This window comes from Lathyrus oleraceus, chromosome 6 (assembly GCF_024323335.1).
Source record: "Lathyrus oleraceus cultivar Zhongwan6 chromosome 6, CAAS_Psat_ZW6_1.0, whole genome shotgun sequence".
Classification (NCBI taxonomy): Eukaryota; Viridiplantae; Streptophyta; class Magnoliopsida; order Fabales; family Fabaceae; genus Lathyrus; species Lathyrus oleraceus.
Genome location: NC_066584.1, coordinates 8249324 through 8267843, shown reverse-complemented (window position 1 = coordinate 8267843; position 18520 = coordinate 8249324). Strand labels below are relative to the sequence as shown.

At 34.6% G+C, this 18520-nt stretch overlaps 1 protein-coding gene across 1 annotated transcript; it reads left to right on the top strand.

Moving 5' to 3' along the window:
- Positions 1-6709: 6709 nt before the first annotated feature.
- On the top strand, positions 6710-12295 carry LOC127091261 (inactive protein kinase SELMODRAFT_444075). Its single transcript, XM_051029848.1, has 8 exons — positions 6710-6993; positions 7143-7276; positions 9345-9439; positions 9791-10857; positions 11031-11191; positions 11296-11372; positions 11466-11787; positions 11895-12295. Exons 1-8 carry the CDS (start codon positions 6798-6800, stop codon positions 12042-12044), a joined length of 2202 nt encoding a protein of 733 aa, XP_050885805.1. The 5' UTR covers positions 6710-6797; the 3' UTR covers positions 12045-12295.
- Positions 12296-18520: the final 6225 nt, after the last annotated feature.

The following is an 18520-nucleotide window of genomic DNA, read 5'->3' as shown; positions in this document are numbered from 1 at the left end:
TACATGAATGCACTCCCATTATTAAGGTATTGATCGTCGAGCTCATTTTCTTCATCTATATTTACTAGGTCATGGGTATATAAATGATGAAGTACTTAAGTTGCATTATTTTTATTGAATATGATTTCAAATATTTCACAATGATCACACTATTTCTTTTGAGATTTAGAAGCTTTATCATGTACCTAAAAAATATAGGCATATCATTCAAACCAAAAATAACTATTCCATCAGTATTAGCACCATAACCAACATTCATAAATTCATCATAATAAAGTATACTCAAATAAAAAAAGCACCACTCCAAGAAGCCCAACCTTAAGAATTTATCAAACCATCAATATTATTTTTTTGTTCTACATGAGAACAAGATGATGATCAAAAAATCTAATTACAGTCTTGCACCGCGGTGGAGCTTTGGTTCTGATACGGTGGATAGAGATAACCTGCAAGGTTAACACTCAAACTTCTAAGTCAGTGTGTGAATGAAAAGGGGAAATTCAAATGAGAGTGAAGTTACCTCAAACTGACACACTTTTCTTCCTTATATATAGAGTATTTGTTTATAACCAAAATCTGAATGGACCTCAAAAAACACGGATACCCGTAAGAGTCGTAAATAGTCGTTTAGTCTATATTTGTTGCATTTAGTTTCTTTTGGACCTTGGGCCCTACCTTCTACTAGGCTTTGCGATCGTCCAAAAAACAATTTCCCTCAAGCCATTATCTTTGTTGCAAAAATGGGATGGGCTTTGTAATTTTGTGGCATTTGGATGTCAGAGAGAGAGAGAGAGAGAGAGAGAGAGAATGAATCACAAATGTCCCCTACTTTGATCGCTTTCATGATTACCCTAAAAAGATATAACGTCACCTCAATGGTTGCAAAGTTATCTTGACCGTTGGTAGTGGGGCACGATCGTTTGGATTTGTTTTGATTGGGGAAGTTCAATGGGTTTTCGAAAGGACTTCATTCCTTTCGCCATCTCACATTTTTTTACTTTGTAGGAAACTTTATTTTCTAAACCTTGTTGTCTTGAAGATTTTAGGTGTGCGATATGACCAGATATCCCGAGAAGTTTCTTCTGCAAACTTGGTTTTTGTGTGTTGATTTCTTATTCTTATTTTTAGACTTAGCTTATGAACTGTCATCTTCACTCTTTGCTTTTAAGGTTTCCCTATTACTTTTCACTCGTTCACCCAACTAATATTGAATTGTGTTTAGTCTTTAACCTTGCAACCATGACCATTCCTTATGTGTCAACTTGTTATAGACATTTATGAAGTTTGGTTTAGTTCAGGCATTTTGGGCACTGCCTCCTACTTCTCCCAAAATGGTGTTTTTTCTCAAGCAATGACAGACGTCGGCCCATTTAAGGATTGGGATGTACTTCTTCCAGTCAAATATCAAAGGGCATGTGACCCATATAGAGTGGGTTTGCTATCCCATTTCACGTATGTATAGTCTCCTTGATCTGTTATCGTCTTCCTTTCAACGAGTTTGAAATAAGTGTCTTAAATCATTTGTTAGTTTCTCCTACACAATTCCATCCCATGAGTTGGTCTTTTATCAAGTTTTTCCAACATTGGTACAAGTATAAAGGTAGTAAACTTATGATGGCCTTGTTTTTCCACCTTTTTTGGGGTACACAGTGGTTCTAAATCTACAAATGGCTCTGTTAGTATTTCTTTGTGGCACTATACTAAATATTTTGAGCCTTATTTTAATAATGTAAAGAGTTTCAAAGATATCCTTTTCTTGGTGATCCCTCTCATTCAGGAGGCCCATTTAAAAATATGAAATTTGGATCTAAAGAATTTGTATTCCTATACTAACATCTTTTGTATGTACTAGACTCAAGGCCATTTGTTGATTGAAGTTGGGTTATGTCGTTACATGGATGAGGATTTGTCTCAAGAAAAGAGATACTTAAAAGGTCCAGTTGGTGTCTTTGTGTCAAGGACTTGGATATGTGGGCAGAGTAGATCCCTCTGATCTTGCCTCCAAGAAGCGGTTGAAGAGATGCATCGAGACCCACTGCCAAGTCTAAGGAAGAGAGGAAGAATATTTTTGGTATGCTGGTTCTGAAACGGTGTACTTTTTGCCTATCCTTTCTGATTTTTTCCAGATATTTTTTTGTTTATAGATATAATGAAGGATTAATATGTCATGCGGTGATGGAAGAAAGAGGTTTGTGCCACTGTTTTTTTATTCGCAATTCCGAGGAGACCATGTATTGGGATAACTTATGCTTCAGGCACACCTACTAGTAGATCGTCTATTCCAGTTGCTGGACAAATTACTCAAGTGGTCCATCAGGAGAACGAGGATGCAAATTTTAGTTTTTTCGCAGGTATATTCATGGTCGAGAATTCCTTTTCCCCTATTCGGGAAAGGGACGAAAGAATATCTTGTATCCTTGAATCTAAGGAGGTATGTGATGAGGTTCCACCTCTCAAACGTCTTGGTAGATCTAAGTCAGTAGCGGAAATATATTTCCCTCAAAAGGATTATGAATATGTCCTTCTGGCTCATTCAGGTTCGAGGAAGATTAATGAGTTCCTAATGATTCTCGGTGGGCCAAATTGGCTGAACTAGCTTACCAGGTTCGTCGGGCATTTGTCGTTCTAGATTTTGGTGTTCCCGGTCAAGAGGAAGTTTTCCTACGTGACCATTTTTATAGGGAGAGCGAGAGGTTGAAGAAGAGGGTTGGTGACCTTGTCCATGAGAGGGACGTGTGCTTAGAAGAGGTTTATAATGTATCCAACTCCATTATTATTATCTAAATTGCCTTGGAATCCCTGAGGTATTTTGGTACTTTACCTAAAAAGGTATAATGGTTGGTTTATGTGGTAGTTGATAAGGATGAAGCTCTAACTGAGGCGAGGAGGTCCGTGGAAGCTGCCCAAAAAAGGGATGTGGAATTGGATAAGGATTTAAAGGAAACTGGAGACAATCATTCAAAGACCCAAGTTGGCCTTACGAACATGCGCAGAAAAAATCTTTCTCTTTGTAAAGAACTGTCTAAGGCTTTACAAGAAAGTTTCTTTATGGCTAGCGATGCTTTTGAAATTTTTCTTCCACAAGTTGAACATTTATATTAAACTATCCCTATCTCTCGAACTTAGGGTGGCCTCAACCAAATGATTATAGATTATGAAGTGGTCCTTTTGGACAAATACTAGTTTTTTTAAGCTGAATATCTTGAGCATGGATAACGTAACTGTTAACCTGCAATGTATATGTATATTTTGTCTATTTGTTTTTATTTAACTTATACCTTTGTTAATAGAGTTAAGATTCTATTTCTTGATGTCATGCTCGTATGTTTATTGGACGTCTTTGTGGACCATGCCCGACCAAGGGTTGGTGCCTTTTCCCATGCCTCCAAGTGTGGACCTAATTTGAAGTACCACTGCCTCTGGAGTTGCTAGCTACCACGAGATGGGGAGGGGGAGGGGGTAGATCGCTATTTTATAGATTTTAGGCGTGTTTGTCGTGCTTGCTTGTTAGTTTTTCAGTCGGCTTAGCCGCTCATTTTAGCATTTGTGCATAGGGGCTTTGATCCATCTGAACATATACCTTTAATGATAAGAAGCATGAGTAATTCAGTGATAATATTTTTCTTGAAATAATGATGTTCATAAGATTCCTATTATTCTCCAATTAGAAGATGATCATAAAACCAATAAAGAAGTAGTGACTTCAAATGACTCTTCTTTTTGGAAAGATGTTATCCAAGACGAAATGGATTCGATCATCTCAAACCACACTTGGGAACTTGTCGATCTTCCAAAGGAATCAAAGTACATTGGATCTAAATGGGTGTTTAGAAAAAAGTATCATAGTGATGGTACATTAAACACCTACAAGGCTAGATTAATAGCAAAAGGGTTTAGACAAAAGGAAGGTGTTGATTGTTTCGACACATATGCACCAGTAACAAGGACGACGACAATAAGAGTATTGTTTGCATTAACTTCTCTAAATGACCTTATTATTCATTAAATGGATGGTAAAACAACATTATTAAATGGAGATCTCAATGAGGAAATCTACATGGAACAACCAGAAGGTTATGTGCTTCCTAGAAATGAACAAAATGTATGTGAACTTGTCAAAACCTTATATGGTTTAAAACATGCACCAAAACAATGACATCAAAAGTTTGACTCAGACATGCTTTCAAATGGATTTACTCCAAATTCTTGTGACAAATGTTTGTACACAAAGGTGTGTGGAAACATTGTAATAATTTTGTGTCCATATATTGATGATACGTTAATCATTAGCAATAAGATGAATGGAATTTTAGAAACAAAGAGATTTCTAACTTCCACATTCAAGATGAAAGATCTTGGATTAGTTGACACTATTTTAGGGATCAAATTAAAATGAAATAGTGGGGGTTATGAACTTAGTTAAACACATTATATTGAGAAAATGTTGGATAAGTTCAAATACCTACACTTTAAAGAAGTAAGCACTCAATTTGATCCTAGTGTCAAACTTCAAAAGAACAATGGAAGAATTGTGGCTCAATTGGAATATGAAAGTGTAATTGGATGTCTAATGTATTTAATGCAATGTACCAGACCTGACATAGCATTTGTAATTAGTAAGATGAGTAGATTTACTAGCAATCCAAATGGTGAACATTGGAAGGCCATAACTAAAATTTTCGGTTACCTCTTAAAAATTGAAAATCTTGGCCTTCATTATGGTAAGTTTCCTGCTATACTAGAAGGATATACCGATGCGAGTTGGATATCGAGTGTTAGAGATCATAAATCTACAACAGGGTGGATATTTACATTGGCTAGATGTGCAATTTCTTGGAAGAGCAATAAACAAATATGTATTATTACTCTTTTGACCATGGAATCAGAGTTTTTTTCTCTTGCTTCCGCTGGTCAAGAAGCTGAATGGTTAAAGGACCTTCTGTTGGAAGTTTCGTTGGCTAAAGACAATGTTTCAAAAGTTTTGATACATTTTGATAGCCAAGTCACCCTACCAAGAGCATTCAGTGAAATATATAATGGAAAGTCTAGGCAAATAGGTCTTATACATTCTTTTGTGAGAAAATTAATTAAGGATTAAATCATTTCACTGACATATATACAAACAAGCTATAATTTAGCTGATCCGTTTACTAAGCCACTGTCCAGAGACTTAGTAAAGACTACCTCGAGAGGTATGAGATTAAAACTCCTAGAATAAGGGTTTCGACAACGGTAGCAACCCAATCTAAAATTAATAAACCTTAACCTAAGATTCAATGGGTAACAACGAGTCGTTGAGTTAGATGATTGTGCAACATCTTGTGACAATGTTTACTATTACATATTGAGTGTTTAGTTTTTCAAACTGTTAATGAAGTTCTTTTATCGAGGACATGTATCTTAAGAAATAGACACAAAATAAACTTCACCTATATGAATTTCGAGATGGTGTCGTCTCAAAGTGTAAGTTGGAGTTTCTCTCATAAAAAAATCACGAAAACAGAAAAAGAACATGGCCATAAATAGTGCATTAAAGAGTGTGTGTAAGGTAACGTCGATATAATCACTAGGGATAACGATTCAAAGTATTGCTACCTAACATTCTGATTAGATTTTGTGTTATCCATACTAAGGTTAAGTTCAAATCGAAAGATACTTAGTTGTATTAACATTCTTCGTTTCTCTTTTCTGGAATTGGTCTTGCCATTACTAGAACAAGTGGGGCATTGTTGGAAATTATGGATAATTAATTCCTATGTGATTGTTTCAATATGATAAGGAGTGTGAAGTTGAGTTAATGACAATAAATGCATTGTTAATAGTCCCACATAGAAAGTGGTGCTCACTTTAAAAACATTTATAAAGACTTAAAAACATTAAACTCAACAAAGGAGCTAAAGAGGATAAAATGTCACATAGACAAATGTGGTGGTCCCAAACATTGTGCCACATGTCTCATCCAAACAACCCATCGTCGGTGTCGCCACCGGCTCCGGCTCCAGAACTGGGTCCAAGGGCGTGGGCGTGAGTTGCAACCTTATGAAACAACACATGCATGACCTATAAATATATTGTTCAGTACTCAAAGACTATAAAGAGACTGCTTGAAATACTTTTAAGAAAAGTGACACCAATCACGACTAGGACACAGATTCATTCAACTTTACCGAATTATCTAACACATGTATCTTTTTAACAAACTAATTCACATCACTTATAACTTATTATTTTATTTTTCCTATCTTTATTATAAACAAAATTAAATATATTTTAATGTCAATTTATATTTATAAATTAATACAAAGGCTATAGTCATCAAACACTACCACTAGTAAGTCAATCGTTACCAATCATCTCATTTATAAACTATTAATTATAAGTTCATCTGTTATAAGTTATGCTAATTCAATTTATCAAAATAAAATTTAATAGAAAGTAGCTAGTCTTAATCTATAAAGATAAAAATCAATAATTGAGCAATAAGTTACACTTTCCAATCAAGAGACTTCTTAAAGGATTAGTTTCTTCTAAAATCCAAATTATAAATTGAGGTTTTAATTTTTACACCTAGTAAGACAAATAAAGCAATTAGACCGTACCCGCACCATATAACTAACTACCAACAACTAACAAGAATAGTAACTTAACCATGGTTAAGTTAACTAACCATGGTTACGAAGATGCCAGTTGGAAACATAGAGCGTTCAATCAAAAATAATTTAACGATCAAACTCACAACACTCAATGCATGCGAAATCAATATTCACACACACGATCCAAACCCAAACCTGAACTCAATGCTAAGAGGCGAAATCGTCGGTTCCAAAAGTGCGAGGCACACCGCCACCTCCGCCACCGTATCTAATAAAGTTCTGGTGGCGGTTAAAGCGGACAAGGTGATCTCCAACACCGCATTAGCATGGGCGCTCACTCACATCGTTCATTCCAGTGACTCAATCACACTTCTCGCCGTCTATTCTACTGAAAAAACCGGTAAATCGAAGATGATGAAATCATAATCCTGTTTAATTGGATTCAGTTTTAAATTAATCATTCATCAAATTCTCTAAACTGTTTTCAATTTGATTACGATTGAACTGATTAGGATCGAACTTATTAAGCTTGATTTGGAATTTTTTTAGGAAGAAAATTCTGGAATTTCTCGAGACTTGCCGGAGATTGTTCGAACGGACGCGCGGGAAAATCGCCGGAGCAGATTTCTGATATCTCCGAGTCTTGTGCTCAGATGGTTTTTCAGTTGCACAATCACATTGAGGTAACTTTGAAATTTACCGCGTTTTTTTACTGTTTACAGTGATAAATAATCACGGTTATATATGAAACGGTTATCGTACCTGATGATTTCCATGTGAGAGTTTGGATTGGGATTTACCGTTTACCTTTTTCTCTGTAAGTTTGTTGCCTTTCTGTTTCTCAACGTAAGCACAAAGAAAACGAAAACGACTGGCCTTTTACTTGCTGAATCGAGAGTTAAATCAACTTTAGTTTGAATACGCTGTCGTTTTCATCTCGCCAGATTTTCTACGGTTAAAATATGCATAGTCTGAAATCAAATCAACGGTTGGTAATATTTTAATATGTAATAAATTGAGTTTAAAATTTCAACAGTTCAATTTCAAATAAACGGATAAGATCTGTTACAACTAAACTCTTGAAATCAAATGGGTTAAATTTTAATACTGATTTTATCTTTGGGAAAATTATACTCACCTCACTTGAGATTTGTTAAAATGACACCGACACCCCCCCTTAAATTTTAAAATATGCATTAACTTCCTCTAAATTTACCTATACGAACAAGAATTTTAGTAACATACAAAAAATCATAGATAAATGTCATTCATACCTTTAGTTTTTGGTTGTCATTAGGTGTCATTTTAATAGACTTTGAGGAAGGTTAGTGTATATTTTAAAACTAAAGGGGTGTTGGTGCCATTTTAATGGATCTCAATGGAGGTGAGTGTAATTTCCCTTTTATGTTTTTTAAATAAGAGATTAAAGGTATTGCTTTACCTGTGTAAAATTGTTTACAACATCATTCAATAAAAATTCATTATTCATCCCTGTCATACCATGTAAAATTATTTTACACTGACGGGCAACTCCTATTTTCTCTTTAAATAAAAATTTCAGACTTAAAAGATGGGATAAATAAATATGTATTATTAATCAAATTCAACTCAATAATTTGATCAGCAACTTTTGGTCTTTTTAATATCATGCATTTTCATTGATCCAAAAAATATATGTATACTATCATGCATTTTCTAACGTGACAGGGTTTAGGAAGTTTCTGATCTGTACTGCCTTAACTTATTTATAGTTTATTTGATTCCCATGTGCTTCATAATTCTTGTCTTTCTTTTTGCAAAATTATTATTAACTATTGTCTTGATTATGATGCATCAATAACTACACATGCACGAAGCTTCTACAATAAAATAAGTTACAAGGAGTGATTGTCTTTCTATGTATTCTGTAATTGATGTTTTGAACAATTTTAGGTACTGTCCCACCTTGTATCATAATAATAAAATAAAAAAGACTAACTTATCTTTTCATTCCCTAGTACTCTCTTTTCTTATCTATTTTAGCCATTTCTCTTGATCTATTTTTTATTATATAACTTTCACATCACTCTCAATTTCTTTCTCTACTTTATGTTGTGAGAGTGAGTCAATAGTAGATAAATCTGTTACAATGATTAAGCGCATTCTATTGGTGCAAGTTAGATTTTTTGTCCTTGTGCTGCCTCCCATTCTATGTAAAGACATACCAGTATTCCCCCACCGGGTCTTATATTTGTACAGTTACAAACCATTCCACAGGTCATGTCAATACAGCGAACAATGCTGTGCTTGTAAGTTGGAACTAGTGGAAGAAAACTTGCTTCAAGAGTATGCAGTTGAATCTAATGGCAAAAGAACAAATATTAAAATTTTAAGGGGATGGATTAATCTTCTTTGTAATGTCTTACCTTAAAAATACTTTGGCCGTATCAAGACCTTTGATTTATGGTGCACTTTTTTAAAAGATCTTTCACATGACTTATCTAGATTGAATTATATGGTTAAATATGTTTGAAGTTATTTCTAAAATCTTATGATTATGGATGAGAATGTCATGAAATAATAAAATTCAAAAAATACTAACCACTGATCCCTTCATATTTAGAGTGCGGATAATACTCATAAATTAGGCATGCATGTAACTCATAGTGTTGGTAGTAAACTTTCTCCATTCAAATTCTTACACTATCATATTTTGGTATGGCATTGTATATTTGTTGAAATTGGCTTATGTTATAGTTTTTGTAACTGCAGGTTAGGGTGAAGATTAAGGTTGTCACGGGATCTCCCAGTGGTGCTGTGGCGGCTGAAGCTAGATGGAGTGGTTCACATTGGGTCATACTGGACAAGTAATTAAACATCAAAAAGTATTTCTTTTTTCTGAGCTACATTAGTTTGTGTCAAAAGTTAAATGCCAATATATTATTGTGCAGCACATTTGCATTATGATTTTTATGAGAGGCTTCAACAAAATATTAGCTATACTTAAGTGACTAATATTAGCTTGTTTGAATAACTGCAGCTTGCTAAGGGTAATCATTCAATTGATATAGGCAATTGTTTGCTAGTTAATAGGATTTGTTTGAATAATTGCATAACATAACTTTCAATCATAAATAAGAAATACAACTTTTTGGTGTTGCATGCATGCCCTATCAGTGAAATATTTGTTAGTGAACTCCTTAACGTTACTGGAACAGGAAACTAAAGCAAGAGGTAAAGCATTGCATGGATGAACTTAACTGTAGCATTGTGATGATGAATGGATCACAGCCTAAAGTCCTCAGACTTAATTTAGGAGGACCCTCCGATGAACTCCAAACACCATTTTTCTCTACTTCATCTTCACCAGGTATAGAAATTGGAAAGCTAAATGGACGCAGATTGAAGCATTCCACCCCAGTGGGTAGTCCTGAAGTAGCTGGCTCTTCTGTTACAACCAATATAGGATTAGATTCAGTGTCAAGCTCAGACTCAATGACTTCTCCTTTCCTGGTCTATAAAGAAAACCCGCTGTATAATGGCCAGGTTCCACACAAAAGAGCAAGCAAACCAATCAACAAGGCAAAAGATTTCAACTTCCAGCCACCGTTGTTCTTTAATTTGGAAAAGGATAGCCCACCCCCTTCAAGGAAACTCCCAGCATCATCTGTGGCTAGTGATAACAACACTGAAATTTGGATCTCTCAGAACCACATTCATAACGAGAAGCTTCAAAGAGCTGAAAACAGAATGATTCAAAGGACTAAATCTCCAAATTCTAAAACTTTACTTGAGACTTTTTTACACTCTGATCAAGAGAAGAGAACAGATGAACTTGAGTTTAACAAAACTCAAAGTGTAAGTTATGTTACCAGATCAAGCATCCGAGATAGCCCTATTCCTTTGGGTAGAAATTCCTCTATACCTCCCCCCTTGTGCTCACACTGTCAGAATATAGCACCTGTATTTGGAAACCCTCCTAGACGGTTTTCTTACAGAGAGATAGAAGAAGCTACGGACATGTTCTCAGATTTAAATTTTTTGGCTGAAGGTGGATTTGGTGTGGTTCACAAAGGAATACTGAAAGATGGCCAGGTTGTTGCAGTTAAACAAATAAAGTTCAGTGGCTCTCAAGCAGATCTTGATTTCAGCCGGGAAGTTCGGGTTTTGAGTTGTGCACAACACAGGAATGTTGTATTGTTGATAGGATTTTGCACAGAAATCAATGCGAGGATATTAGTCTATGAATACATATGTAATGGATCCTTAGACCTCTGCTTACATGGTATGGTATTTATTAACTGTCTACATTTGTTTCCAGGTTCTTTTTTATATATAATAATTCTTAGGCCTTTTATATCTCTCTCTTAATAGTAATACTTTGATGTTTGTATTTGAATGTTTTTTTCAAAATTCCTGATCACATTGAGACTCTATCATTTGTTGTATATCTAACAGGCAACAAGAGTATACCTTTGGACTGGAACTCACGCCTCAAGATTGCAATTGGAGTTGCACGAGGCTTGCGCTATCTCCATGAAGATTGTAGAGTTGGTTGTATCGTGCACAGAGATATTCGCCCCAAAAATATCCTCTTAACCCATGACTTTGAACCTCTGGTAACTTACTGAGCCTTAGCCAAAAGCTTACTTCAATTTTATGATGTATAACTAATCAAATAAAAAGAGTAAGTGTAAAATTGAATGGTTTACCATTCATTTAGGTGGCTGATTTTGGGCTTGCTAGATGGCAATCAGAATGGAACATAAATACAGAAGATCGTGTTATGGGAACTTCAGGGTAATTTTTTTATGCATGTTTATCCGTCAAGATATAGTATACAAATTAAACTTTTGATTCTAATCAAACTTTCCTTGCATGAACCTTACCTAGGTACATTGCACCGGAGTATCTTGATGCTGGAATTCTTACATGTAAAGTAGATGTATATGCATTTGGAATTGTTTTATTAGAGTTAATAACTGGTCAAAGAATTCGTGAGTTGGAACAGTTCAATGAACACTCGTATCTTTCTGAATGGTTTCAACCCCTACACATGTTGGACCCCAATCATATCTTACAAAATGTTGGATCTCTCAACCCATGGTTGGATTCTGAAGAGTCACTAGAATTTAATCTTCAATTTCAAGCCATGGCACGGGCCGTAACACTGTGTCTACGTCTGGATCCTGATTCCAGACCCACAATATCAAAGGTGTGAATTATTTAGTTTCTTTTGTGTAACTTGGTTTGGTTTACTAATTTACTTTATGATTAAATACAATATATTGAAAAATATCTCTTTTTGTAACATGATTGTAGATCCTCAGAGTACTTGAAGGGGGCAATGCAGTTCGTTCTTTGGGTTTAGACATCAATTCAGTTGGTAGCATAAGTGGTCATTTAAGTGGTTTGAGTTCTCATACTCCTCCTAAAGGTAAAATAAGCCATTCTCGTATGTTATCACATTGATATCTACAATGGCTTTTGAACAAGAGGATTCTGTTTTTGTCAATATGGTTCTGTTTGTTAGATGCGTGATAAATGCATGTCTCTCATACATAGAAACGTTCACACAACACAAGCACAGAATTTGGTGTTGAAAAGTCAATATCTCAAACTACTCTAAGAAATAAAGGTTTGTAAGTGATACAATGGGAGATTAAAGCATCATTGCTAAAATTTTAAGAACTCAATTAAAGTTGTGTTACCATTTGCGACTATCATGTGATTTCACAAAGACTGATTATACTTAAATAGTTCATCCATGTTTTTCTTCTAATGGTTAGATTTTAAGTAACCTTTAAAAAAAATCCATTTTTATGATATTTTATTTTCATTGCCCGCCTGGATTCAGTACCAAATGGCCACACTATACTACAACAAAGCGTTTGTTTATATGTTCCATCTGATACTTTTTTTTGTTAATCAAAATCTATATATTCAAAAGAAGAACACTAGAAATATTCCACGCCTACAGATCATTACAACACGGCACGGCTATGCTGACAAAAAGATTTTACCCTCTTATAAAAAATCAGAAGAGCGCTTAAACCATTTATAAAAAATAGAAGAGAGCTTAAACCATTCGAAATAGTTAGAACCTTCAACTTGATAATGCTACAATAGAAAGAAATGCTAAATATTTCTTCAAGATTATGGAAATCAAATGTGTAATCAATTAGTGGTTTTTTATATTATAAAAATTTGCCATGATAAGCTGAATTTCTACAATAATCAAATCACAAATTCAACTTTGACAAGAACGAGTAGTTTTTATTCACCTTAACTTCTTCAATTTCACATTACTAACTTTGCATAGAAAAGAAAAAAAGAAAAAAGATTCTATGTCACTTTTGCTATACAAATTTAAATGTGACTGAGTATTAAATATCCGAGTCAGGATGTGACTGAGTATTAAATATCCGAGTCAGGATTCTCCCATGAAAAAGAAGGAAATTTAGAGAGAGCTGAGTATTAAGGGCTGTGTGATATGGTTTTGGAAAACTGTTTTTTAGTTTTTAAAAATTAAAAATTATAAAATTTGTTTGGTAGTCTAATTTTATGAAACTATTTTTCAAAACTATTTTCTATTTGTGAGTTTTTAAAATTAAAAATCTAAAATAGGTTTTAGAGGTTTTGATTTTTTGGTTTTTAGTTTTGGAAATTAGGAAGAGGACAAAACAAGAAAAACTGGTACTATATTCATCAATGACAAATTTGTAACATTGTTCAACTTTAAAACAATTTTTAAAAGTTAGATTACCAAATATGTTTTTTCTTCAAAACTGGTTTTTTAAAATTAATTTCTAAAATAGTTTTTAAAAACTAAAAACTAAAACTCATTCAAACGGGCCCTAAATATCCGAGTGAGGATTCTCATGAAAAAGAAGGAGATTTAGAGAGAAACCGACATTTAATAGATTTTTATCTAAAATCTTAAGTATTAATTATAGAGATTAATTACTATACGCTGTCAGTATAAAAAGATTTATACGGTCGATTTATCAAATCCTTTTATATTGTCAGTGTATTTCAATTAAATCCTTAATTATATAAATCAGACTTATTAACATATTTTATTTAATATTCTTCATTTAAGTGATTCTTAATTTATATTTGAATAACATCTAGCATTTATAAAAAGAGAAAAATAGGGGATGGTGTAGGAAATTATTTTATACTGAAAGAATAATACAACTATTTTTATTTTAAAACAATTAAATATGATTCGACAAACTAAAGAGTTGTGATTCAAATATTTATGTACCCAACTTTCTTCTGAAGTTTTTAATGAGATCCGCAATGAAAGTCTCAACTTCAACGATGATACGAAGACGTCTTTATTTGATCTGATGATACTAATGCAAACTACACTATTAGAAGTGGTTATCTATGGCTTATTGAAAATAAAGAATTTGATTTGATGATACTAATGCAAAGTACATTATTAGAAGTGGTTATCTATGGCTTATTTGAAAATAAAGAAGGTAATACTAATCCTCACATTCTTTCTATTCATTATGGATCTTGAATTTGGAAACTCATTCTCCTAAAATATTTAAGTTTCTGTTTTGACTTGCTAGCCACAAATCCGCTCTTACTATGTCCACTTTGCATCACCTTAATATGAGCACTTTGACTTTGTGTACTCATTTTGGTTTGAAAGATGACATTTTCCTTGCGTATGAAACTGGATTGATTCCAAAAATCTTTGGCAGAGCCTTGAATTCTCTAACACTTGTTTTCACAACCAAATATGGATACAATTGGCTTAGGAATGACATGTTGGATACGTGCCACAATCTTTTTGATATAGGAGTCTGATGGGCCTTGAAAAATAGAAATTGTATATGCATATCTCATGAAACCATCCCTTTAAGAACACCTTCACCAATTGTTTCAACAACCACATCACATACCAACAATCGAGAGACACATCAAAAGGAACTCCCTCAACCTCTCATGCTACATCATTAATGTTGATGGGAGCTTCCTTGGGACCCTTACTCGGGTAGACTATGAAGGGATCATCCCTAACTCATCTATAGTTTGGTAGAGAGGTTTTTCCAACTACATAACGGGATATACAAATATCCTTCAAGAAGAACTTCATGTCATCCATCAGGACATCTCCATGGCAAAGGATATGAGTTTAACTGATGTTGTTTGCAACTCAGATCATGATCTCCCGATTTGATACAAAATTTCAAGGATATGCTTCGAGAGAATGTTCAATTCATAATCACACACATTCTCCTTGAAGGTAATCAATATGTTGATTTTATGCCAATAATTTACACCTCTTGTCGCCAAGACTCCTTGTCCACACTTCTCCTTCCATTGGGCTTCGAGTATTTCATGCAATAGAGTTTGCAGAAGTCGTCTTTTTAAGAATTTAGTTTGCTTCTTTGCTTTGTCTTTTTCTATTTATTCCATATTAGAACCCAAAATGATAGTTGGTTGAAGATGACCATCGTAGAAGTTCTTTAGGTACATTGGTAGAGGTCTTTCGTGGTCAGAGAAGGGGGTACCTGCAAGATTAGATCTCCAGCGCTTAAGTTAGTAAATGAGAGAGGTGGATTTTCAAGTATGTGAATGAATGAATACTTGGGCATGACCAAGAGTCACACTTATATAGGGATCACAATTAGAAACTTCTTCGATTGGTCTGATGTGAGATACCAGGGACATTGGATGAATATCAACATTTGAGATGAAGATGAGACCTTACATCAGTGTAGTGCTACAACATGGATGTCTACCTATTCACCAAATGGATCGCCTTTGTGTTTGAGGTTTCATGTCTTTAACTTATGGGTCACCTTCACATTTGAGGTTTATGACTTCCTTTGCTTTTTCTTCTGTTGTAAAACTTCCTATGCATTTAAGGGTTAAACGTTATCTTGTCATTCACACAAATAATAATTCAAAACAAGCCTTGGTGAAAATATCATTTATTAAACTTGTGATGCAAACCTTTACATTGTAGAGATTTTACATAAGACTTTGAACTCAAAGTAAAGGAAATGACTTAGATCTAAGAGCGCTTCATCTTATCAGTATTCCACGTTCTTGGGATAAGTTGCCCGTGGAAAGTTTCAATGGTGTATGTCTAATTTCATGTGTTGATTCGTATCCGGTATGGGTCTTCCCAATTTGGTGCAAGCTTTCCTTCCCTTACATTTCTTCTCCCTCCATTAGCTCCATGGGGTACGAGATCTCTGAGGTTGAATTATAAGTGCTTGGACTTCTTATTGAACTTGAAAGTTGTGGCTTTCTTAACCACGTCATTATTGAAGGCAGAGAAATATCTCTTTCTATCCAAGAAGTCTAACTCCTTTCAAATCGGTTGTGAATTCTCTTCACCGTGGAGGGGATGTATTGTCTTCTACCCGAGCTCTTTGAATTCAATAGGGATGAAAAACTTAGTGTTACATGTAAGTCTAAAAGGTGTTTCCCTAGGGTTAAATGATTTTTTGTTATGTACACCCAAGGTACATGTCAAAGTTCTTCTACCCAATTGCCTTTGGACCCTTCGAGTCTCCTATTCAATCCCCTCAGCAAAACCGTGCAGGCGACTTCTTATTGGCAGTTGGTCCAAGGATGTTCCACTAATGTGAAATGGTTCTTGACTCTGAGATCTTGAAACAATTTCTTAAATTTTTTATTTGTAAACTAGGTATTGTTGTTTATGATGATAGATTGTGGGATCCTTTATCTTGTTATATCATTCTTCTTGAAGAACTTTTGAATCTTGATAGTCTTTATCTTTACTAAGGTTTCTGCTTTTCTCCACTTGATGAAAAAATATAGAATCAGAATAAGAAATTTTAACTTTCTTTGAGCAGCGTGAAAAGACTAAGCATATACATCTCTCATTAAAAGTACGTTCATGGCGCAATTAAAATGTTGAGTTTGAATGAGGCGTGGTGCGAATGTCTTTGTGCTTATAGAAATCTAAACACTGCATCACATATTTCTTGGTACCCTTAACCATTAAATGATAGTATTATCCTACTCTAAGGATCTTCTTATCCAAGGCCTTTCCTCTGAGGTGTTGGTTGAATATACCCTTGTGGACTTTGGTGAGGATGTGTCTGGCTTCATCATGCTCTAAACATGTCAATAGGGGTTTAAAATAAATGTCTTGTATATATTCCCCCCATAATCAAATATGAGCACACTCTTCTCTTCACTAAGATGGATTCAGTGGGATCTGTTGGCAGAGTTCCGTTCTTAATGTACACCATGGTCAAGGTAATCCATGATGACTCTTCCATCCCCATTGTCATGACGAACACATCTACAATTATGGAGAGACACGTTTTAAAGTGTATATTGAATGAAATAATGGTTGATTCCATCCATTCTTGTAATTTCTAGCTTAAATATGAGGTTTGCTCTTGTGTTTTAATTTCTCTGCACATACATGATTTCGTACACCCTAACTGAATACAAATTTTCCTTGACCATGATTACATATTTCTGCATTAGTGGGTCTTTAGCCAATGTGTCCCCTTTTACTTGGGAGACCACAAACTGAGAATCCATTCCTAGCTTGATCTCGTCTTCTCCTATCTATGATGCCACACTGAAACCGACGAGGAAGAGTTTGTACTCCGCCTGATTATTCGTGGTGGAAAATTCAAATGGGGGAACCTCTACCATGAGCTCTTCATTTCACTCAAGAATGAGGCATGTTCCATTTCCTCTATTGTTTTACAATCCATCTATAAAGACAATCCACTTTGTGCACAACTCTGAAGTGGTCGGTGTCAACTATACAATGAAATATGCAAATACTTGGACTTTTAGGGCCATCCTTGGTTTAAAATAGATGTCAAATTCTGAAATCTCAATTTACCACTCAGTAGTAATCGGCCCAGTAAAGTTCAATCTCAAGAGGTAATGCTTCAATGGTTGATCTATTCGTACTATTATAAAATGTGTTAGAAAGAATAAGCTTACCTTCCTTGATGCTACCACAAAGGCCAATGTAATTTTCTAAATCTTTTGTTAGAGGGTTTGACGACCTTCCAGTGCCTTGGAAATGAAGTATATAGGTTTGTGATTGACGTCGACCTCTTCAAAGAGGAAAAAAACTCGCTGCTTTAGTGGAAATAACTATATAGATGAACAAAGTCTCCCTGATCATGGGTCTCGATAAGACCCATAATTTGGATAGGGCATGCTTTAGTTGAGTTAAATCATGTTCTCATTCGGAACTTCAATCAAAATGTAACTCCTTCCTTACGATAGAATTTACATCTTTTTTCAAATCAAAGTTATAAAAATATTAACTCACACGCAATTAAGGCCACTCAAATTATAGATTAACTAATATAAGTTTTTGCATAAGGAATGATTAAACATTCATTTATAGTCAAGTTTGATATACTTCATAATTAATGAGAGAGTTGACTTTGAATCTCATGTCCACCTTGAACGAAAATTATATAGCGACTAGAACCATATCCCTTTATAGGAGGAGATCTACTGGATCTAAAAATTATGTGACAAATGGATCAATTTTGAAGATAAAAACACTACATTCTTCCATGCCCGGATGATCATCCGTAGGAAGAGAAACAATATCCATCGTGTCAAACTCCCAATGGAATTTGGACTAATGATAATGTGGTCATCCAACAGAAAACCCATAATTTTCTCAAAGTTCTCTTCTACATCACTAGTCTTCACCAATATACTTTTCACGCCATTCATAATCACCCTGTGGTGGATGGTAATGATAGAACTTTCTTCTTTAAACTTATCACCAAGGAAGAAATAACACATGGCTTAAACACAATGAAACCCTTCAAAGCTTACAACGTCGAGGTGTTCCAATGCTTTTTTTTCAAAGAGTATTGGCACATTATGAGCAATGATGTCCACAACCTTGTCAACTAAGCTTTTTAATAGGCTACTTTGACCTAGCCATCTCT